At 37.9% G+C, this 25,121-nt stretch overlaps 2 protein-coding genes across 5 annotated transcripts in view; one reads left to right on the top strand and one right to left on the bottom strand.

The window, feature by feature from the left end:
- The window catches only part of LOC124281816 (cytosolic carboxypeptidase 2-like), a 95,567-nt gene extending 83,551 nt beyond the window's left edge, over positions 1 to 12,016 (top strand). For all 3 annotated transcript variants that reach the window (XM_046717809.1, XM_046717810.1, XM_046717811.1), the window contains 8 exons: positions 655 to 724; positions 1,578 to 1,664; positions 2,552 to 2,626; positions 3,008 to 3,215; positions 4,021 to 4,099; positions 4,501 to 4,776; positions 5,137 to 5,182; positions 9,968 to 12,016. In XM_046717809.1, coding sequence (XP_046573765.1) covers positions 655 to 724; positions 1,578 to 1,664; positions 2,552 to 2,626; positions 3,008 to 3,215; positions 4,021 to 4,099; positions 4,501 to 4,776; positions 5,137 to 5,182; positions 9,968 to 10,110 — 984 coding nt within the window. In that variant the 3' untranslated portion in view covers positions 10,111 to 12,016. The remainder of the gene's footprint in view (positions 1 to 654; positions 725 to 1,577; positions 1,665 to 2,551; positions 2,627 to 3,007; positions 3,216 to 4,020; positions 4,100 to 4,500; positions 4,777 to 5,136; positions 5,183 to 9,967) is intronic.
- A 1,370-nt stretch (positions 12,017 to 13,386) lies between these two features.
- LOC124281819 (serine/arginine-rich splicing factor 3-like) lies at positions 13,387 to 24,792 on the bottom strand. Of its 2 annotated transcripts, XM_046717816.1 has the most exons (6): positions 24,682 to 24,792; positions 21,764 to 21,995; positions 21,143 to 21,274; positions 18,149 to 18,235; positions 16,387 to 16,431; positions 13,387 to 14,692 (listed from the first exon to the last, which is right to left on the bottom strand). In XM_046717816.1, the coding sequence occupies exons 2-5, from the start codon at positions 21,976 to 21,978 to the stop codon at positions 16,428 to 16,430; spliced, it is 438 nt and encodes a 145-aa protein (XP_046573772.1). In that variant the 5' UTR covers positions 21,979 to 21,995; positions 24,682 to 24,792; the 3' UTR covers positions 13,387 to 14,692; positions 16,387 to 16,427. The 2 variants fall into 2 exon arrangements, with proteins under 2 accessions (XP_046573772.1, XP_046573771.1); XM_046717815.1 differs by lacking the exons at positions 13,387 to 14,692; positions 16,387 to 16,431; positions 18,149 to 18,235 and adding exons at positions 18,242 to 19,201; positions 20,276 to 20,332.
- Between the last annotated feature and the right edge of the window lie 329 nt (positions 24,793 to 25,121).

The raw sequence follows: 25,121 nt of genomic DNA, 5'->3' as shown, positions 1-25,121 counted from the left end.
AAACTCTTAATGCATTTCAAAGAACTCATAGACTAAACTTGTTCATGTAATGTAGTTTATCTTATGCTATGGCTATATAGGGTGGTACACATGATGACACTAGTAACATGCCCAGTAAAGAGGACCCATGAAGATCCAGGTTAGAATTGATCTTCAGTAACTCATGCTTGTCGTAAGAGGCGACTAACAGGATCGGGTGGTCAGGCTCACTGACTTGGTTGAGACATGTCATTGTATCCCAATTGCGTAGATCGATGCTCATGCTGTTGATCACAAGATTGTCTGGTCAAGACCTGATTTTATTTACAGGCCGCCGCCGCCATATAGCTGCTGAGTGTGGTGTAAAACTGAACTCACTCACTCCAGTAAAGAGGGAAAATGTATAATGCTTACTATTACATTTTTGCACATAATGCTATGTTGCATTTCAGAAAATATGTGCCTTAACAAAATAATGGTATGTTCCCAATTTGCATATGAAGAATACTTAGTTTGGTTTGTTTGTTTGTTGTTTATTATTTAATGCCACACTCAGCAATATTCCAGCTATATGATGGCAGTAAACTTAGTTTGGAATTCTGGGTAGATCCTGGTTTGCAAATACCCCCATTTGTTTTGAAAGTGACATGAACCTTTTCTCCCAAAATGTTTTAGGTAGATAAGAGTAATCTCATCAAACAGCATCCGAACCCTTTTGATGAGAAGCACACTGATGGCAGAAAAGGTGAGAGACATTTGCAACAGACAGACAGACAGACGTTTATGTGTGCATGTGGACCATCAGGAACCAAAAGCCACAACCAGACATCCATTGAGAAAAGTTGCAATATTTCTTCCCTTTAACACAGTTTGAGAAGGATAAGAAAAAACAATGCAACAAAACGCATGCAACAAATCTTCTGATAATTAATCAGGCCTCTGTGAGTGTCTGAGGAACTGACCTGTTGATATTGTCTACAGACAGGTATTCACATATATATATACACAGGAGAATACAGGACAGTACAAGTTCTCATGATAATATCTTTGTCCACATGGGTGTTCACATGCCAATACAGGTGTTTACATGCCAATACAGGTGTTAACTTGCCAGTATAGGTGTGAACATGCCACTATATGTGTCCACATGGCAATACAGGTGTTCACATGCCAATACAGGTGTTTACATGCCAATACAGGTGTTAACTTGCCAGTATAGGTGTGAACATGCCACTATATGTGTCCACATGGCAATACAGGTGTTCACATGCCATACAGGTGTTCACATGCCAATACAATTGTTTACTTGCCAGTATAAGGTGTTAATGTGCCAAGATAGGTGTTCACATGCCTGTAAAGGTGTTAATATGCCAATACAGATGTCTGCATGCCAGTATAGGTGCTAACATGCCAATAAAGGTGTTAAAATGTCAGTACAGGTGTTCACATGTCAGTTTTGGTGTTAACATTATGCAAGAATAGGCGTTAACATTCCAGTACAGGTGTTCACATGCCAATACATGTGTTCACATGGCAGTATAGGTGTTAACATGCCAGTATATGTCTTCATATGATAGGTGTATGCGGTTGCTTCCTAGGTGATCGACCACGAGCTCGCATCCCGTCAGCAACGTTTGTCAACTACGACACATACCAAGACGACAGAGAGGATGTAGATACAGAAGGTATACATAGTTTTTGCAGCTGTATTAATCTAGAAGATATCTGTTAGGTACATGATACCCCAGTCATTTTGAAAATTGCCTGTCAGCAGACAAGTGACAATTATTAGCATAATTTCTGCACTGACTGCAATGATGAACTCAGAAGTGCTAAATCTGTGTGGAACAAACACAAAGGCACATGAACCAGCTAACAGATTAATGAACTAATGAAAGAAAGAAAGGTTAGGGATTCTGGCTTAGAATTGATCAGCAGCTATAATCTGTTTGCAGTGAAAACGTACCGATTAATTTCACTTTAAACAAAAAGGTAAATCAAATAATGTGAAATTAAGATTGCGAATCCTCATAACTTTACCTTGCCAATTGAACATTAAAATCTCAGAATTTTATTCAACTTACAATAAAAGTTGTTTAACAAATCATGTGGCTGTAATAATGATAATAATAATGCATTTCTGTCGCTCCTAAAATCCATCAGTATGGTGCTCAGTGGTGCTGTACAGAGTTAAAACATGTAAAAACAGAAACACAAGAAGGTAGTCAGTTTGGGTATGCTTGAAGAAAGCGATACGTCTTTAGAGCTGATTTGAAGTTTGTTGTTTCCATTGGTGATATGAGAGACAGGGAAAGACTGTTCCAGAGGAGGGAAGCTGCAGAAGAGAAAGCTCCGTCACCCATGCTTGTTTTGCTGAGAGCTAATGTTAGAGTTACACAACAAACTAACCTCCTGCTGCTGCTATGCCTGTTTATTAAACTCAAGCACATACGTTCAATCAAGATGCTGTTCCATATTAGGTTAACTTGTTCAACTGCAATCCTCTTCTTGACTCTTGTGAATGTTCTAGGTTAAAGTGATGTTCTATAATTAATAATATTATTGATTCCAGGATCATTCGATCATAGCAGGAGAAGTGGATCGCTTCGAGGGCAACGGGACAAAAATGGTCGCAAAAGCAGGATGGGTAAGGACAAATAGTTCTCTGTCAATCATAACTGGTCAGGTGGTCAGGCTTGCAGACTTGGTTGACACATGTCATCGTATCCCGATTGTGTAGATTGATGCTCATGCTGTTGATCACTGATTTTTCTGGTCCAAACTTGATTATTTACAGACTGCCACCATATAGTTGGAATATTGCTGTGTGCGGTGTAGAACAACAAACCAAACCAAATCTTAAATCAAAGTAACTGTTAAATTGTCAATAATTTGGAAACACAGAGGATGTATTGAAAATTTAGTGTTGTACTGTCTTGTGCTAATGTTCTCTCATTGAAACTGGATGCTAATGATTGATTGCTATTTTTTAGCATAGAATAAATGCACTTTCCAATTTATTAATAAGGTATGCATGAGGAGGAGGAGTCCCAAGTTCCACGAGCTCTCAGCACTAATGATGTACTCGACCTCACAACAACCTATGTGCGTCAGCAGCCCCGTGTACAGTCTGCCCATGCCAACGAAGAGATGAACAACGCCATGAACAGCATCCGTGAACTGAAACAGTCCCTGGCGACAACAGCTGGACAGAGCAGTCTCAGCCCCACTACAGGGTAAGTGAGAGTGATAGTGGGATAGGATCAGGGTGTGAGATGACTGTTAAGGTCAGGATTTCAGATTGAAGTTTGTGCTGATGATAATCAGTAATTGATAAATTTCTCTTGTTGACAGGACCCGTGAAGATCCAGGTTAGAATTGATCTTCAGTAAACCCATGCTTGTCGCAAGAGGCGACTAACAGGATTGGGTGGTCAGGTTTGCTGACTTGGTTGACACATATCATCGTATCCCAATTAATGAGATTGATGCTGGTCTGGTCCAGACTCGTCGATTATTTACAGACTGCCACCATGTGGCTGGAATATTGCCGAGTGTGGCATAAAACTAAACTCACTCACTCTTATCTATGGTATATTTGGGATTACAATTTTTCAGTAAAGTACAGATTCTAGAGCTTTTCGGGTTGAGTCCTATCCGAGAATCGATCCCACACCCTCAGAGTCAGGCACCTAATCGCCAGCACACAAAGTCAGCCACCTAACCCGCTCAGCCACCACGGTCTCTACAAAAGATCTCGATAGAGTATTAGGTATTCTTTTATAAAACTGTGCACAAACAAAAACAAGATTGTCAACTGCTGCCTTTTGCTGTCAGGGACTCTTAAGATTTGTATTTTTACCTTTGACTTTGATATTGTTGTGTACCTGACATAGAAGTACAAGGACATGAATCTCCATTCCAGGTTATTGTTTTGACAGCTCTATAACTACTCTTGTATATGGACGAATGATTTGTTCTTTCAAATTTGTGGGTGCCAGGGGATTTGTCATCTTCTGATGACTCTTGTTTCTTCTTGAAGAACCTACATCCGAAAACTGCTGAAGGAGACGAGTGAGGAGATTGACAGCCTGACGTCAGAGCTACAGGGAGATATAGAGGTGAGTCACTGACCTCAGAGCTACAGGGAGATATAGAGGTGAGTCACTGACCTCAGAGCTACAGGGAGATATGGAGGTGAGTCACTGACCTCAGAGCTACAGGGAGATATGGAGGTGAGTCACTGACCTCAGAGCTTCTGGGAGATACAGAGATGAGTCACTGATCTGAGAGCTATAGGGAGATGTAGAGGTGAGTCACTGACCTCAGAGACTCAGATATGAGTAACTGACACCAGAGTTTCAGTGAGAAACAGAAGCGACTTACTGATCTTGGAGCTAAACCGACACAAGGTAAGTGAGTCACTGACACCTGAGCTACAGGGTGAGATAGAGATGAGACTGACCTCGGAGTTACAGGGAAAGATGGTTGTGAGATGGTGATGGTGCTCTACCTTTTTCAGAAAGAAAGAAAGCTAACCAAAGAAATTCAACATGATAGAATAGACGGGAAAAGAAAGAACCGAGATGACCATCGACATCCGGAAGCCGAACAGAGGGAAGTAACTCTAGGACCAAAGTCCAATACTGCTCGCAGGAACAAGAAATCTGAGGTTGAAGTTAAGCAACAGAAACTCTACCAGCTGGAGTATGACAACCATGTCACAGTGACCTCTGCACCACAGCTGACCCGGGACGACAGTGGCGCCAGCAGTCGGGAGGAGAGACCATGCTCTGAGGTGGGGCATGTTACCTTGGTAACAGTCAGGGGCGGATCCAGGATATTGGGGAAAGGGGGTGCACATAAATCATGAAGTCCAAAGGTTAGGGGGAAATGCTCCTCAGGGAAATTGTTTGGGGGGGGTGTGCACCCCCGCTAACCCCCTCTGGATCCACCCCTGAACAGTGACACTTTTTCCAAACCTCAAATATGAAACCTTACAATTAGGCATAGCCCCTAAAAAACATTTATGCTTCAATACTTACTTAACATAATTTAATAGAGTTTTCAGTGATGTTTGTTAGGATGCCATGTTTGAAGTAACCTTGCAGTTTTTGAATTCATGGTTTTCTTTCATTTTGTGCCTCCGTTCTCGCAGGCTGCTTCTCGGGGAAGGTCAGCCCGATCTAATCGGCAGGTTATTGGTAAGACCCACGTATCGTGTACCCTGCACTGCTTGCGTGTATCATTCACCTGTGTGTTGTATTGGGGACATAATACACTCTCAACAGTACACAGTGTATCCAGCCAGTTGTACACCTTGATAACTTTGACTATACTCTCAGCACATATATAATCTCAGTAGGTATGTTGGTCTGTTGTCCAGTGTTTGTCAGGTTAGACAGCAACTACTTCTAGATCAGAGTTTAAATGAATCCCATTCTATTTATCAAAATGTATGTATGTATGGTAAAAAAACACCCTTCGGAGCCTTTTCTTTGGCCTCAAAGGAAGGTTTGGACCATGAATATGCATAACATTTTGGTAAAAGATCCTGTGATCGAATTGAGACCTGTTTTTGAAATGATGCCAACACAGAATGTCTCCACAATCATCAATTTTCCTGTGTATTACATCCCTGTTCCTTTGTGATAGACACTTTTACCCATGAAATCAACAACCAATCAGACCAACTTCTGAGAAAGAGTTTGGCATTATTTTTCTTACTTTAAGGTTTTTACCCTGTACATAATTCAACCCATAATGCATTTGCTCAAATTAGATGACTGCCATGCATGATATATCAACCAGCAAAAGTCTTATGCTAACAGGTGTTCCCTGTTGTTTTGGACATTGTACATATTATCAGTGTTAGGCTGACTGACTGACTGAGTTTAGTTTTACGCCGCTTTTAGCAATATTCCAGCAATATCACGGCGGGGGACACCAGAAATGGGCTTAACACATTGTGCCGATGTGGGGAATCAAACCCGGTCTTCGGCGTGACAAGCCAACGCTTTAACTACTAAGCTAACCCACCGCCCCCACTGTTAGGATTCAATCACATATTTAATGAATCGAAACGTATCCCTTCATGAATTCAATCCAGTATTCATGATCACTAATACCAAATATTCACAAACTTATTTAAAATTGAGTTTTTTTCACTTGAAGTTGGGTTTATGATGAAAACAAGATTTGCAAAATGGAATATCCAAGCCAGGCAGGATAATAGTCATATTTACATATTTAAATTGACAGTAATGTAGTCACTAATCACTGTCGTGATAAATAGAATATGTTTTATTGTTTCACTGAATACAAAAATTATGCATCAACTTTGTATTCGTTACCCAGTATTTGTGATATGTATTGTATTCAGCCCTAGTACACATCTGCTAAGTTGAATAGGGACGGTGGGGTAGCCCAGTGGTTAAAGCGTTTGCTTGTCACGCCGTGGACCTGGGTTCGATTCACCACATGGGCATAATGTGTGAAGCCCATTTCTGGTGTCCACTGTTGTGATATTGCTGAAATATTGCTAAAAGCGGCGTTAAACTATACTTACTCACGAAGTTGAATACCAATAACACAACATGGTTACGGTGACTTGGTTGACGTTGTAGTCTTCCTCTGGTGGAGTGGGTTGTTGTTCATGCTGTGGACCACTTGTCTGTCTGGTGAAGACTCACAGTTTTCAGGCTGCTATTCAAATATTATTATTGACTGCTTGTGTGTGGGGTCACCTCGGTGTCAGAACTGTGTTGGGGAGATGCACTGTGTGTGATGTGGCGTGGAGTGACAAAAGCATTTATTTAACACCAGCTTGATTGTATACCTGCATCAAGGTTAAGCACCACCCCCTCGTCTAATATTTAACAACACAAACTTTGGAATTGGAGAAAAATATCCTTGCATCAACATATCCTGAAAATAATTCATTACAATTATATTCCCTTAAGACATGAGCAGCATTGAGCCATAAATTGTTCCAAATTAATATAGTTATCAATATTACCAACCAAATTTCACCACTTGGAGCATTAGCATTTTAAAAATTCGGCTAAATATTTTCTTCATACTTTACTGAGCAATGACAAATAATTCATTACACAAAATGAAAGCATGTATATTTAACTTGTTTTTGATTAGTTTGTAGAACCAATTTGATAATTTTGATGTTGGATATATTTTTTAAGATCAGAGGTTTACTTTGATATAACGTGAAGCAGATTTACAAACTGCCAACACATAGGCGGATCCAGAAGGGGGGGGGGGGGATTTGTGCTGAAAGTTTGTTAAATGACCATTGAAATTCGGTTGAAAATGAAGTGTGCACCCCGCCTTTTCTCAACAGTGTGCACCCCCCTTTATCAAAAAGCTGTATCTGCCCCTGCAACAGAACTTAAATTTACTTGCTCATACTGTCAGAACAATGAAGATATGTTTTCTATTTATGGATAAACATTTGATGTTCAAAATTTTGAACTATCTTCCTAATTGTTTTGATATGTGCATGTTACATTTATCTGATTTAAAGATGAGATAAGAACATTGTGTGTTCCTCCAGATGCTCGCAAATACAGGGTCGAATCATATGATGGAACTAGGAGTGAGTGTGAATGAGTTTAGCTTTACGTCACTTTTAGCAAACTTCCAGCAATATCACGGCGGGGGACACCAGAAATGTGCTTCTCACTTTGTACCCATGTAGGGAATCAAACCCAAATCTTTTGCGTGGTGAGCGAATGCTTTAATAACTAGGCTACCCCTTACCACAAAGGAGAGAAAGCAAGTGAAAGGGTTGTCAAATATTTATTGTTGTGGAACAGTCACAAAACTAATTTTAAGATACTCCATTTTAGATTTGTTTATTTGAATACAGGTACATCACTTTGTGCACAAAGTCAATGTATTTTGTAAGAAAATTAAGACAAGATGTCTTTTGTGCTATTTTCTAAAAGATTATTTTATTAGAATGATATAAAATCAGGGGTGCTTAACCTTTTTCTCAGGTGTATTTGTGTGCAGCTGACACACCATAAAATGTGAATGTTATGCATGAAATATTCTCTTTCATAAAATATTCTGATTAATTTGATTTAGCTTATTGTTTCTGATGTAAAGTATTCATGAACATATTTCAGTGTATGTTTGTCTTTGGAAGATATCTCTGGTGTTTGGATTGCAGTGAATGTAACCTTGGTGAAACTAATACAATAATTTGATGTGAATCATCTGAATAACAGCATGGCATTGGTGCTCCTAAGTCAGATAACAGGGTTAGACAGTGTGTGCTGGGGTACTGGGAATCAACATAACTTCCATGGTTTAGTGAGTCCCTTATGTTGTAGTTCATCAGGTTTAATGAACTTTCTATGTTGTTTGTCATTGTCAGGTTTAATGATCCCCTTGTGTTGTGTGTTATCCATGTAAGGTTTAATGATCCCCTTGTGTTGTGTGTTATCCATGTAAGGTTTAATGACCCCTTATGTTGTGTGTTATCCGCTTGAGGTTTAATGATCCCCCCTTATGTTGTGTGTTATCCTCTTCAGGTTTAATGGTCCCCCTGATCTTGTGTGTTATCCTTGTAAGGTTTAATGATCCCCTTATGTTGTGTGTTATCCTTGTAAGGTTTAATGATCCCCTTATGTTGTGTGTTATCCTTGTAAGGTTTAATGATCCCCTTATGTTGTGCATTATCCTTGTAAGGTTTAATGATCCCCTTATGTTGTGTGTTATCCATGTAAGGTTTAATGACCCCTTATGTTGTGTGTTATCCGCTTGAGGTTTAATGATCCCCCCTTATGTTGTGTGTTATCCTCTTCAGGTTTAATGGTCCCCCTCATCTTGTGTGTTATCCGCATGAGGTTTAATGATCCCCTTATGTTGTGTGTTATCCATGTAAGGTTTAATGACCCCCTTATGTTGTGTTATCCGCTTGAGGTTTAATGATCCCCCCTTATGTTGTGTTATCCTCTTCAGGTTTAATGGTCCCCCTCGTCTTGTGTGTTATCCTCGTAAGGTTTAATGATCCCCTTATGTTGTGTGTTATCCTTGTAAGGTTTAATGATCCCCTTATGTTGTGCATTATCCTTGTAAGGTTTAATGATCCCCTTATGTTGTGTGTTATCCATGTAAGGTTTAATGACCCCCTTATGTTGTGTGTTATCCCATGAGGTTTAATGATCCCCCCTCATGTTGTGTGTTATCCTCATCAGGTTTAATGGTCCCCTCATCTTGTGTGTTATCCTCGTAAGGTTTAATGATCCCCTTATGTTGTGTGTTATCCTTGTAAGGTTTAATGATCCCCTTATGTTGTGTGTTATCCATGTAAGGTGTAATGAACCCCTTATGTTGTGTGTTATCCGCATGAGGTTTAATGATCCCCCTCATGTTGTGCATTATCCTTGTAAGGTTTAATGATCCCCTTATGTTGTGTGTTATCCTTGTCAGGTTCAATGATCCCCTTATGTTGTGTGTCATCACTGTTATATCCAAAATCATGAAAACATTTGAAGAATATTCTTGTCAAAAACTGCTCTGCCCATAAGAGCCCATAATGAAGACCGCAGTGAATGTGTTCATGCATGAATAATGTTGTTGGGATGTTCTTGATAGTGGGTTTGTGTAATTATGGCCGATGGTCAGGCCCTGACAGTGTGGACCTTAACTGATACTATCAACCATTGTGTTGCATGACCGAAACTGACGTATGAAGATCCGGGTTAGAATTGGTTTTCAGTAATCCATGTTTGTCACAAGAGGCGACCAACAGGATCGAGTGGTCAGGCTCGCTGACTTGGTTGACAAGTCAATGTATCCTAATTGCGTAGATCGATGCTCATGCTGTTGATCATTGGATTGTGGGCCAGACTTGGTTATCTACAGACGGCCACCATTATAGCTGCAATATTGCTGAGTGTGGTGTAAAACTAAACTCACTCACATGTTTAAAACTAGATTATGGGGTCATTTTGTTTTTTCAGAAGCGGTGCCAACGAAAATCTCCTTGATGATCAGTTCTGATCATCAGGACATTGACCAGCTGACCAGTGGCCGGCAATGGCTGCCAATGTACAAGACAGTACGTCCACCCTATCTGCGACCTTGCAATGGCAAGAGGAAATAGCCACTGCTCAACATTAAGAGTAATATCATCATGAACTGTGATACCATTCCCTGGAAGAATAGCAATTCATTATTCAAATTGTTGTGTCCTTTCAGATGGAAAATATATCAACATCATTATAAGATTAAATTAAAAAACTAAGAATTTTGTTAAGTGTTTTTATTCATTTATTGAATTTATGAAACAGATTATATTTGTATTTATGTCTACATTTTCAATATTAATTTTGATTTGTTAGTGAATCTTACTGTTTTCAGATGAAAACCTATTACAATGGTTTCTGTTTGATACAATGTTTGTGACTGATAAAGACAAATTTACTTATTCAAATTTTATGAATGATGCCCAAGTAGATGTTTTGTTCATAGAGGTGTAAGTCATATCCTAGAGGTTAATTTAAACTTGAAGGAAGTGTCTTTGCAAAACATAACTGAATAATCACATAAAAAAATCATTTCATTATTGATAAGCACAATTTCTAGCAGAGACACTTTTCACAATGCATACTTTAATATGTTGAATGTCCTAAAATTCTCTTGGCAATACAGTGAGGTACAAGACAATTGTATTTTCCAATAGTTTAAAAGTGAACTTTCATTGCTTACAGATACAAAACTGTAATTGGTAGAAATTAAAAGTGATACAAATATTCATATGTGACATTACATTGTTTCGTTGACAATCAGTATTTAATTATATTCCTAGCAAGCCCAGGATAATAATCATGTCATCTCATAACTTTATTCTCAAGTTGTGTCTCAGAAGGCAATGTTGTCTCATGTCACATGTATTTCATAAATACTGCCAAAAGTAATCATAATTTGGAGGTACTCAACTTGCTTCTCTGAATATAAATGCTCAGTTTATGAATGAAGTTATCAATTATTAATAAGGCCATTAATTGAGTACATTTTCATCCAAATTTATCAACATTGAGGAAGAATCATTTGAAGTTTTTCACCTGTTAGTGTATATGCTTCTCCTAGAGCATGTTGCGTAACTATGCTTGTATGTATTTCATCAAGTACAAGAAAAAGGGATCAAATTGATTTTCTTCATCTGTTGGTGGCATGGGTGGGGGCTGTCAATCAGGTCATTAATGTATCGTGGCCTTATTGTGACATTTTCATTCTAATGCATTAATTTCTGCACCAATATCTGTGATATGAGTTGAGTATGTTGTCATATTCCGTCCCTCCTACGCAATGTGCTCAGTGTCTCCCTTTTCTCAGGACAATTACACGACAATACCATTGACAACTAACACGAGCTGGATTCACTTTACAAACTAGTGGCCAGTCAATAATTTCAAGGCCACAGCAATTTAACGACTTGTTTTACACATCTACCATCGCTTAACCACCTTTCCCCACCCTTGAAGGAGATTTGAGAAATAAACTTGTTAATCTTGTATTTCAACATTAAAAGTGACACTGTATTATTCTCTTGTTCACTCCAGCAGTCCTTTACCACCAAAACTTCAAAAGGTGTACGTGTACATAAGAATACAATAGGCACAACTCAGTGATTATAGTTATAGGTGAACTCATGTCAGAGACAATATGGTAAGTATACATTGTTGCCCTCACTGATTGATCTGACATTAAGGTCGGATGTGTGAAACACCTCAGAAGTCAAACTATTTCAAAGGACAACAGGAGTCTGAGATAGCAGGGATTCAACTGTCAGGATGGATTTTTAAAGTATATAGAGTTTGGATAAGGCCTGTAAAAGAAGTAATTCAGATGATCTGGACTGATCAGATGTCTTTTTACCTTCAATGTACTCTTCTTAAATGTGGTTTAACTCTTTGTTTGTATAATGTAGTAACTATGCACATTGTACCATATGTTCAATACTGCTGATACCTGTACATACCTGTTATAATAAATACTCCTGTAATTAACACTGTTGTTGTCTCCTGTATTGACCATCATTTATGCATTATCAAGGAACTGCATGGTAATACCAGGAGTATCCGGATTAGAATTATCTTTAGCAACCCATGCTTGCCGTTAAAGGTGACTAATACGGTAGGATCGGGAGGTCAGACTCACTGACTTGGTAAACATGTTATCGTATTCAATCTGCGTAGATCGATGCTAATGATGTTGATCACCTTTTGTCTAGTCTCAATACAAAACACCATCATATAGCTGGAATATTACTGTGTGCGGCATTAAACAACGAACAAAAATGTTCAACATTTAAATATTGTGTCCCCTTTGTCAGCAACACATGCACTGCTCACCAGTCCCGTCCTCCCAAGGAGGACAAGCTTTTATGAAAGTCTTCTCATAACTTCTTTGCAAATGCAAAATTTCATGGACAGGTTACTTGATGCTGTGTAACCCTTATGCCTTAAGTAATGTAGTAACAAGTATCAGCTGTCGTAATAAGGTCAATTTGTTTATCATGCAGTCTGTCCATCTGTAATCATATCATTTCTGGAAAAACTAAAACATTCAATATTTTTCAATAGTAATCAGCAGATATATCAAACACATCTTGAATTGGTGCATTTTGCAGACTTGCACTAAAGTGAGTGAATGAGTAAATAATCAAGTCTGGACCAGACAATCCAGTGATCACCAGCATGATTGGGAACCGATGACATGTGTCAACCAAGTCAGTGAGCCTGACCACCCGATCCCGTTAGCCGCCTTTTATGACAAGCATGGGTTACTGAAGATCAATATTCTAACCCGGACCTTCATGGGTCAACTCTCACTAAAAGAAGTATGTTCAAGTTTAGCTTGTGCATGATGTTACTATTGATAATAATGTTCATTTAAGAAATTATTGCAAGTGTATTTGGTGGAAAGTGTCTCACAACCACAGCCTGAGGAGGATGTCAAGAAGCAAAGCCATGAATTCTCACAAGAGCAGTTTGTTCATTGTAATCTGCACGGGTTAAAATGTTCCATCATTTTTCTGCCACATGAAGATGATTATCAAATGACCAGAGATGGCAAATTATTGGTATCATAGCAAAATGATATTTTGATCTCAAAACATTCTAAAAATGTTTGTACAATTTAAGCACCTGAAATCCCGTTAAGATCTCGTTTAGAACTGGTCTTCAGCAATACATGCTTGTTGTTCAGGTGACTTTTAGATCAGGTGGTCAGGCTAGCTGACTTGGTTGATTGCATGTCATTTTATGCCAGTTGTGTAGATCAATGTCCATGATGTCAGTCACTGGATGGGCTGGTCCAACTGGAATATTGCAGAGGGCTTTTAAAAGAATAAAGCACCAATTTTTCAACAAAAATCTACATTCAATAAAATTTTATTCCATTAATACATGAGCAGCATGAACTTTGTAGAGAGAAATACAAAATTGTTCAAAAATCTACTATTTGGCAATATAACCATGAAAATACTCTCCAAAGTAATTTCATCACTTGCAGCACTAGCATTCTAATAATTTTGTTCAACTTTTTTTCTTCAGGCAAGACTTAAACACTTAACTGAGCAATGACAATACTAGTAATTCATTAAACAAAATGAAAGCATAAAAATCTAACCTCAGAAAAAAATACATACCTTGGTTTTGATTAATGAGCAAAGCCAAGTTGAAAAATTTTGATCTTGGATAATATTCTTAATGCTCAGAGGTATACTGTGATATACAGCCAAACCTCTTTACAAACTGCCTACAGAACTTATTTTCCCTTGCTCATGTCAGAAAAATATTTCCTTTTCTCTTTCTACATGAATATCTGTCCGATAGACTGAAATGTTCAAATAATGTTAGCAATATGAAATTCAACATTATTCACCAGTTAAAATACTTGTATTCAGAGCGGAAAGAAAAAAATTATATCAGATAAAGACTTTGACATGTATTTCCCAATGACATGATTCTTCCCAAGGATGGCTATACACGACACAAAAACAAGGCACATGTTGACAATTTAAAACAATGCCAAACAAAAACAAAAGGGTCTGCAATAAAAATTTATCTTCACACTAAAACAGCAACCAGTAAAACCCAGTCTAGCTTCAAGTGTAGCACATGAAGACAGATTGTACTTTGTGAAATTTCACTTAAAACATCAAATGAATGATTCCTATGAAAACAAACAAACATTCAGGAGCAGGAAGTACAGTGTATATCACACAATACTGCACCTTTAGGATTCATGTGTCTATCACTTATAAGTATGAACAACCAACTTGCCAAAACCGACGAGTGAACTGGACTGCTATATACAAACCTCAATGGTCCCACTTCACAAAGCCATTGTAGGACTACAACCATCCAACTCTTATACTTTAACATTAACTTAAAGTCATAGTGCTATGATTGCTTTGTAAAAATGGGCCGTGAAAATGCCAGGACTGTGTAATGAATATACACAAGACAATAAAATGCATGACTCCAGTAATAATGTAAAAAAAGGCCTTGGCCTCGGGTTTAGTAATAAAAGTACTGGTAGGATCGTCACTGTCCATGAATGCAGTGTGAACACATAGAAGTGATAAGTACACACCACTGCTTACAACAACCTATGGAGATAACTGATGTGACAAGGAGCTATCTCCTCGCTGGTCTCAACATTTAGGCCCCGATTTCCTGCAAAGAATCAAATGAAATCCATAAGACATACAAGTCAGCTGACAATTTTCACCTCTATTACAGTGCAAGATAAATTTTTATAGGTATCATGATAAATCAAGTTTGATGAGTTTGAAACAAGGTGCATCAGTAGTTTTCAGTGCATCATAGCATTTTTCAGAACTGTTTGTCAAATAATCCAAAGTAATGGACAAAACATGAAATTAATTCAAAATACAGTCAAATCCCGATGAGTCGAATGCCGGTGTCTCGTGTCACGAATTCGTCTCATAAATACACACGATGACTGGAGAAGAAAATTTGGTCCCATGAGATTCAAACAACAGCAATCTTGTACACATAAGCCGAAGTCAGTCAATGAGAAGTTGATTGGTGTAGCAAACTGATCCAATTAACAAACCAGCGCGGCTCACACCTTTCCGCCATTGACGGGTGAGTTCAAAAAGGCAGATTAGTGATTTTACGGAAATCACTGTCTGTGCTAATCAGACTGGAACTGATAAGGTGCCCCTATTAGTGATAGGGAAATCATTAGATAAACAAATGCTTAGGCGGAGGAATTTGGACTGGATCATCTTTTTTTCTACCCTCATAGATATGTCTCGAATACATCGATGAGTCGAATTTATTACTTGGTCCCCAGCGATTCGACTCATCGGGATTTGACTGTACTTTAAAAGTATGAAACCATCAACTTTCATCATCATGTTTCTTTCACTTGTATCACACAATGACTATCATCCCCATCACTATCCAAGTGGGACCCAATATTTGTTTTAATCTGGGCAATGAAAATATGATACGAACATGACAACTGTCACATGTTTTATATTTGGGATTACACTTTCTTAGTACAGTACAGATTCAAGTACCTTTGGTGGGTTGAGTCCCATCCAGTATTCGAAGCCACACCGTCAGAGTCAGGCACCTAATCGCACCTAAGAAAGTGTAATCCCAAATATAACATATGTTACATTTGACCACTTTCTAAAAGGCATTGTGTAATCATGACAACTGTCACAGGGATTTACAGGACGCGAATCCCTGCGTCCTATACTCATAATAATTGACAATGGACGCAACAAAATTTACTAGCGCGTCCACTGGGACTGAGAAAAAGTCCAAATACTGTTTGTAAAAATTTCAATCAAGTGACAATAACGTATCACTGAGTTTGCTACTACCTGGGTTAAGGTATTATTTGCAATTTAATTACTGTAACAATGTGATGATCATGATACACAATACAAAAACAGTATTACTAATAATATTTAAGTGTCTTGGACCCCCATTTTGTTGTCGAGGACCCCTGAAAATGAGGACCCCTGGAGTATGAGCCCCCGGGACCCTGAAATACAGGACTCCATGTAAATCCCTGCTGTCACCACTGATTTATGATAAACAGAGTTGTGTATTGCCAGGACATTTAAACATCACACATTGCCATTTATATACTGCTGAGTTTTCTCTTTTTTAAAACCATAATGGGCTAAAGTGATACAATTATGTGATCATGAGTACCCACAAGATGGTACAGTTTTATCAACATTGTTTAAGTCAGAAAATCTTTTAAATTATCAAAACACTATTGAAAACACAATGACCAGAAGTCATTATTGAATCCAAGCAAAATAGGAATATGTGTGTTAATTAATTTAAATAAACATATTACTCTTAAAACATGCACTCACTTTGTAAATCAGGTCACTCTACAGTGTCAACAGTCAACAGTTTATCTGTAAGAGATGAAGGTATAATAAATGACAAAAGCAGTCTTGTAAGAAACAAAAGTACTAAATGACTTTAAATTCATTCATAGGGCAATAATAAATCAATTTATAAAATCATTGGCATCATATTAAAGCATAAAGAAACCATTTCTCCTACAGTTGTTAAAAAATAATGCAATTGAACAGTCCTGCATTACATTTACATGTTAGATTTACTTCTAAACAATAATGGCTGAAAAAGAAAAATTGTTGCAGTCCAATTTGTTGTTAAATGGCCATGGGTCAGTTACTGCATATTACCACAATTATGACAATACCAGTACACTCCACTCCCAAGCACAAAATGATCTAAGCGACATAGACAACAGTAGGGCAGCACATTCAACATTGTCCACTAAAGAATGCATCGAATTGATTAGGTATCAATTATACACCCCCTTGATACAAAACCAAAGGACATTTAAACTATTTTTTACATCAGTTCAATATATAATTACACCATGAGATATCATGAGCAAATTTAATTAATTAATGTTTACAGTGAAGAGTTGGAACCTCAATGTTACAGGTACAGTAGATTTAAAATCATTAGGTGTTTTCTAAATAGAATTTACTTTAATGTTCGCTCTATATAAGTACATGTTAGTTGAAGCTTTTTGGGGACAATGTTGATGCTTCCACAAGCAGAGGGAACGTCATGCTGATCACAAACACAGGACTGTTACACAAATAATTATGGTTATCAACCCAGCTATATATACAACCTACGAAATCACACAGCTGCCACTAGTCTGTGATAACTTTAATATTTACAGATGCTGCTACAAATATTATCCTCTCTTCTATATAAGCAAAACTGATCATGTCCCAAGTTGCCTTACTATTTGTTAAATATGAGAGCATAACTGAATGTTTACTACTGGAAAGATCACAGAGACAGACATTAAGAATGGTTGCTTTAAATTGGCAGCCTAGGAAAAGTAGTTTAGGTGCATCATATTAAGACAGGATGGCAGTAATGACACTGGCTGCTGTGCTTTTTCTATAATGAAGGAGGCGAGGTGTACGCTACCTCTAGTCGTTTTCCTCTCTCCCTTGCTCAATTTTGAATGAGGGCTTCTGCTACGATCCCTACTCCTACCCCTAGATCGGGACAGACTCCTACCCCTAGACCTGGATCGGCTTCTACCCTTAGACCGACTGGGGCCCCGAGAGTGGGACCGTGAACTGAAAGATCATCCATAAAGAAATAAGCCAAAAGAGAACCAGGGCAAAAAGAAAGCTAGGAACAAGTTTTAAAAACAGACAAATGCCAACTCAGCTGATTTTTCTAAAACCAACTTTTTTCCATGAACTGAAATCTTGCACTTAATCTATATATCATACACTACTCAAAAGTAGTATAAGATCAGATGAGGTATTTCACATGACTTAAGTTCATCGGGTTTTTCAACACAATGCCTTCCAATCTGGATTTCTTTACCTCTTGTGACATTTACTTTCTCCTCATGGCACACAGTGGATTAGATTGAGCATCTGGTTAATACACAAACAACACCAAAACACTCTTCCAATCTGCTGAAAGATCTTAACATGAGTGTGTTGGAAAGCATGTGTCCTACGGCATTCTCATTTCATGCAGAAGGTACTGAACTCAGCTACAACTCAAAATAAGCATACAACTGCATGAACTACCAAATATGTAGATTAGACACCATCTTACCTGCTGCGGCTACGACGACGAGGTGAATTTGAATCACTGCGACTTCGCCTACGTGGAGAGTGGGATCTACGACGTGGGGAGAAAGACCTGCAAGTTGATGATTAAATCCGTAATAATGATGACAGGGGATGATGCAGAAGAGCTGACTGAACGGCTGGCAGCAGCTATGACTCTTTCAACATGCAACAGCTGACAAATCGAGAACCAAGTTGTCAAGACCTGATCGGCAGGACAGCAAGCACTCTCCAACCAGGCAACTTTCACATTTTTTTTATATAATTTTGTACTAGACTTTATTTTAAATGTAAAATGAGTAATCTGACCTACACATGGCACTACATCTAATAATCAGATCCTATTACATTTTCAATTCTATCATGCCAAAATGAATGAAATGTCAAATAACTGATGGCAAGACAGTACAGCTTTAACATCCAAATGAGTCCTCTTGATAGTGCTACTATACCCATACCCTGCATGAAGAGGTTGGGACGAATCTGCGAAGGTTAGAAGTAGTAGTAGTAGTAGTCCCTAACGTTGCTTTGTATGCATGTTGCAGAAGAATAGTTGTAAGGCGTTGACAACTTCATTCTGTACATAAAGTTGACGGTTGCTTTGTTGATTATAGACGATGTGTCGCTTTAGGGGGTTCATTGTAGATGGGAGAGGCCGAGCCCAGTCAGGGCTGAAACCCTAGTCTGGGATTCAGTACAGACGATGGGGGGCTGAAGTGTTGACGCTGACTGAAGAGGAGATTTGACGGCCTTGGACGATGTAACTGCCCACTCGCACTTGCTAGCCCGCTGACTAACGAAACCCGCGACGATGGCAAGGGTGAGGGTTATGTGTGAAGGGATGGATGGTGAACGTAGAGCGGGTGGGCGGGCAGGCCAGCGGGCGTGAGTGAAGGCAGGTGTCGGGGCGGGCTGGCTGGCGAGCAGCTGGTGGTAGGAGTAGTTAGGGGGCTGATAATGCTACATGAGAACAGCCCGATGAGTTTGAAGCAAGCAGCTCATGTGGCTGATGGCTGGTAGTAGTAGTGGAGACCGGAGCCTGGAATTGGGTCAGTCAAAAAATCATCATGTGAATCGGTAATGGCCATACACCTGATTACTAACACTACTTCTGCTAAAGCAATTACTACCACTCCTCTCACATCAAACAACATATTAAAAAAAATTCCATCAGTTAGTCATATGAAGATAAGCCTAACATATTCAGAAATGTTCTCTTTGACCTTCAATAATTTCAACTAACAGGTACATGACAAATGAACATAACATAAATCTGAGCACAATGATTTTCTATTCTGTCTAGAAATTACGAATGGTTCTCATGCACTGGTCTATCTCTTTCAGTAGTTAACATAATACAAGCTAAGAACAACATTCATGCATTAAGACTAAGTTGGGTTTATCACCGCTTTGAACAGTATTCCAATTTGTACATATCAGCGTGAGAGCATAATTTTTGAGGAAAGCCAAAAGTGATACACATCTCTGATGTTTTTTGATTTTGAGCACAGGTGTGGTGCTGACAAACCGGGATTCAAACCCATTATAAAAGATTTCTGGCACGCCCAAGGAAGGCAGTTCTGCACAGTGAAGTGCAGTGCCTTAGATGCCTGGGACACCCACATGCATGTTGAAACCTAAAGGGCTAATATTGACAAACAGCAATCCACTTTAGCATCCCACAAACCCAAATCCTATACCTATTTCTAAAAGGGTGAGAAAATAAGCCTTGAAGCTAGAGTTTGTAAAAATGAAACAAAGGATTAATACTGTATTGAATTACAGTATATGGAAGAGGGAAAAGGTTGATTCATTACCATGTGACCAAAATAAGAAATGATTTAGAGAATGAATTTCACACGGAGTACAAAGCTAAACTGATCACCAATTAAAGGATTTCAAACAAATTTGCTAATTACAAGAAAGTGCAAGACTAGATATGAAAGTCATGTTAAAGTTTATTACGTTTCATCAGAAATGTAATGTCCTAAGTTCAAACAGCTCCTATATACATTTATCTGGTATCTAAGTTCTGTAATCGCAAACTTGCACTTTCATGTAACAAGGGTTGAAAATTTGAAAAATTGCATTCTTAATTTTGATATATACTCACAAATACTGATCAATTACACACAAGTTACATGTACACAAGACTTCTAGACATGGTGATCTGTGATGTATCAAAATATTAAAACATTATCAGTATGTTTTATACAAATATATGAAATGACTAGAAGGATTAGCATGCAATTCCTAAATTCATTTTAAAACAGACTGCTGGGCCAAAGTGTTCTTAATCAAGTAAATACACAATATTAACTGAAAGCAATGATACATGATATTTAAAAACTTAAATTCCAAAAAGATATTGCAACCTGTGCAGTAGGTTCCTTTGAACAAAAAAAGAGAGTAAAGTTTTAGAGACTTAATCTGTGAGAAATGAATTATTGCTAACATGTGCTGATAATCATAGAAATTCAGTGTGAAGTAAGAATTGCATGAATATGTTAAGACTTGCAGAAAACATCTTAGCAGAGGCACCAATAATCATGATAAACGAGACATGAAAGGCTTACGAGATATCAATTTTGTGGTTCCAATTACAATTGATTTCAAAATTAAGTACCTAAGCTAATAACCAGTATTTTATTTGAAGCAAAAGGAGAAAATATAACTGCAATGAATTTTATACAAATTTCAAAAGTACTGGTTAGGGACAGCATCGGTCAGAGAGAGTAATTGGATCCACATTACTTAAGATCAAATACAATATTTTGATCTAAGCCATGGCATCTAATAATGTTCACATCCAAAACATGCTTAAAACATTTTATTAGCACATTGCTTTTTTGAATGAAATCACTTTTACAATACCAGTCATAACATAATCTTAGAACAAATGCAAAGAATTTTTCATTGGCCTAAATGATGCAGTAAGAAAATACTTCCCTTCCTACTCTAGCAAAAGAGGAAATCTTACCGTGATCTGCCTCTCCTTTGTCTGTAGTCATCATGAGAAGAAGAACCCTGACGCCTAACTGGCGGCCCTCGACTTCCCCAACGAGATTTTCCTGATGACATTTCAACACGCACACGACGACCATTCAATCTCCTGCAGAAATCAACTTACCATCTTAGCAACAGATAAATGTAGAACACAAGATTAAAAGAACTTTCATTGTGAGATATACTCACACCCAATTCTATATTATCCACAGAATATACTTCATGTATGACATGAATACTAACTTGTGTTGGTTCTAACAACATCTAAAGTAAAGAATTAGTTAAATCTGAAAGAAAACTTTTCAATATTGTAGCATTCACATATCCCTCATTTTCAAATGTGAAGCATCAAATTATGCTGCTGGCATAGGCATCCTACATGATACAAGTAGATCAGTAGTTCCTGTTCTCCCCAAGGGATACAAATTTGAACAGTGTCTTAGGCCAATGAGTCGCCTTAAGTTAGTTAGATGCTTGAGTTTTTTCAGACTGCCCTATGCAGAAGTAACTTGAAAGTAAACGAGAAGCACTTCACATTTTCACCAACACCTAGCCACTAGTGACTTTAGGGCATTGATACTGGATTATCACTTACGCTCCATCAAGGGCTCTTGTGGCATCTTCAGCATCACGGGGATCTTCAAATTCAACAAATGCAAACCCTGGAGGCTTCCTGGCTACCCACACATTACGCAAAGGTCCATATTTACTAAACTTCTCTTCAAGTTCTTGTTTGGCTGCACCATAACCAAGATCTCCAACATACACTTTGCAATCTAGTCTCCAATCTTTTGTTGCATTCCGTGCCATTGCGGAAATATATATTGCTGAAAAGAAATACAAATATTTACACTGGCCTGATTTATATATAATTTTAGATAGCAATGGAAATTATGACTTAGGGGTTGGGTTTTGGGTGAGTTGTGAATGAGTTTATTATCCAAGTGCAGAGATGTATAATATAATGGAATTATATAGACTCTAACTGAAGATGCTGTAATGGTAGTAGTACCCCATCATTAAAAACTGCACAACTGAATATTGTTCCCTCTAAAAATAACACAGGACCAGCACTTACATGATATTACTAGACCTGTGTTAGAGTTGTAACAATCACAAAGTACTGTATATGTAGATTTTGTTGACATAAACCAGCCTGATTTCCTTTTGATCTCAAGTCTTCCGTTTTGGGTCCATTATTATTTCTGATATACATTAACGGCTTAGTTGATAACATTGATAGTAATATCCGTTTATTCGCTGATGACACATCCCTTTATATTATTGTTGATAATCCTGATAATACTGCTACTTACCTTAATAATGACTTACAAAAATTGTTAATTGGGCTAGAGATTGGAATGTCGTTTTTAATCCTAACAAACCTGAAAGCATATTATTTTCACGTAAAAAAACACCCACTAGACTTCCTGATCTTCACATGAATAATATCAATATTAAAGTAGTTTCTCATCATAAACATCTTGGTTTAACATTGCAAAGTAACTGTAATTGGCATGAGCACATTAGCAACATAATAAAGAAAGTATCCCCGATGATCAACTGCTTTAGGTCCTTGAAATATAGATTATCACGTAAGAGCCTAGACACTATTTACAAACAATCTATTCTTCCTCTCTTTGACTACTGTTCTCATATCTGGGACAACTGCAGTAAAGAACAAAGTCACTCCCTTGAAAAATTACACCTAGATGCTCTACGCACAATATGTGGTGTTGTACGCGGCACCAGTTATGGTTATATTTCGAAACCAATTTTTACCCTTTGGATGAAAGAAGGTCTATTCAAAAACTAAAACTGATGCACAAAATTGTACATAATGAAACTCCGACTTACTTGCAAAACTTAATCCCATCTAAATCACATAATAGCAACTGCACTCTAAGAAATTCTGAACAAATTCGCAATATCTATTGCATATCTAACCTCTATGCTAGATCCTTTATACCAGATGTAATCAGACAATGGAACGATCTGCCACAATTAACATGCTCTGTGAATAATCACTTTGATTTCAAAAGTATAATATCTACTCGTAAAGATGCCTCGTTCTTCTTTGATATCAATATTGGTAATAGACAATGTCAAGTAATCCATGCACACCTCAGGCTCGGGTGTAGTGATTTAAATTCTCATAAGTTCCATAGACACATCTCTTCAAACCGGGCCTGCTCTTGCGGTCAACCGAGAGAAGATAATATTCACTACTTCTTCACCTGTCCGTCGTATAATGACTTATGTATTTCAATGTACTTTTATCAACATGGATACGACATACATTCGGTATTATATGGTAATTTTAACGTAGACTCTCCTCTGTTCACCATTTCATCCAGTTTTCAAAAAGATTTAACATGACTTAAGAAATTACTAATAAAGTTCAACAATTAAAAAACATATTTTATTCAACGAGCAAACGTGTGGTACCAATACATTCTATTATTTTATTGGCAATTGATTTTCTGTAAATAACTTCCGTAAATATGTACATGTTCGGGAGAGGCATTTATATAAGCTCACTGAGCTTGTTTGCCAATCCCTTTTCTTTCTCTTGAAATAAAATATGGTTAAAACAAGTCTTCATTGCATTCACAGGTATCTGATACCAAGTTGATATCCCTTCTTGTCAATAAAAGACACCTTACTTGTCCTGACACTTTCACATTACCTGTTTATGTGGCATCAGATTAAGGGTCTGGTGTTTCTTTTCATTTTACTCATTAAATCCTGATGTAATGTAAATTCACTGACATACGTACTTTGATCAACCCATGAAGTTTTGGATTAGGCTTGGCTTCAGTAACCCATGCTTGTCGCATGGGGCGACTAACGGGATCAGGTGGTCAGACTCGCTGACTTGGTTAATGAATGTGTTTGTGTCCATTTGTGCAGGTTGATGCTCATGACATCAATCACTGGATTGTCTGGGACAGACATGATTTTTTTATAGATTGTGGTCATATAACTGCGATATTGCTGAATGCGACGTAAACAACCAACAAATCAAACAACGATTAGCGTTTACTTCGGCCACGAAAGTTTTGTTGAACAGGGTGTTCAACCAATTTGCCCAACTTTGCAGCCGAGATTACGTTAGCTTTCGGGCAAGGTAATTAAAATGCAAAATATAAAAGCGATGACAGATGACGTTGATTCCTCCAAAATCAAATGATAATAAAACAAAATGTACTGCACGTTGGATAGCAAATATTGTCATGAAGGCGTCTAAATCATAAGTCTACCCTAACCTAGTTATTTCTTGAACGAATGAACAGGTAGGTGGTCGCAGCAATTACATACTTTTCTGTTAGCGTAAACACTTAAACAAAAGGCAACTAAAATAATGGTGAGAATCCTGAGGCTGAGGAATTAAACATGGCCGATAAACTATGCTTCCGTCTTAGCACATCTGTTAATATCCACGCATTTCAGTATTACCAGGTGATGAGTCAGTTTGCAACACTTCTGCAAGTCATATCTACCTGTACTTACCTTATTGTCAAATAAAATGTACACTAACAAACAAAATACTGCTGTTCAAACATGCAGACGATCTGTCTACGTCGTTTGGCCTCAGCCTAGGCTTCTATTGCACGAAAGCGTTCATTCAACTTTGATTGGTCGATCTTCGAGTGTAGCTCTTTACAGTCTCTATGAGCAAACAAACCCTGCTCTGAGTATGGACAGAAACTGTATATTGTTATACTTAATGGTCTTCATACAACAGTTATCGATATCTAATATTTGCAATGTGAGAAATGAGGGGTTAGAGGGTGCAAACTAAACCGGTACCTCTTTGGGTGAAAACGGCACAATTGTAATTACGATAGAAAACTATTCGTAATATTATATATTATTATTCAGTGGTAACATTGACTGTACTTCTGTAACACCATTTCCACGTCGTACTAATATCACGGTCAGTTTAAGGT

Source organism: Haliotis rubra, unplaced genomic scaffold (genome assembly GCF_003918875.1).
Source record: "Haliotis rubra isolate DU_JTF1 unplaced genomic scaffold, ASM391887v1 Scf29, whole genome shotgun sequence".
In the NCBI taxonomy this organism is placed as follows: Eukaryota; Metazoa; Mollusca; class Gastropoda; order Lepetellida; family Haliotidae; genus Haliotis; species Haliotis rubra.
This window is presented reverse-complemented; position numbering and strand designations above follow the sequence as displayed.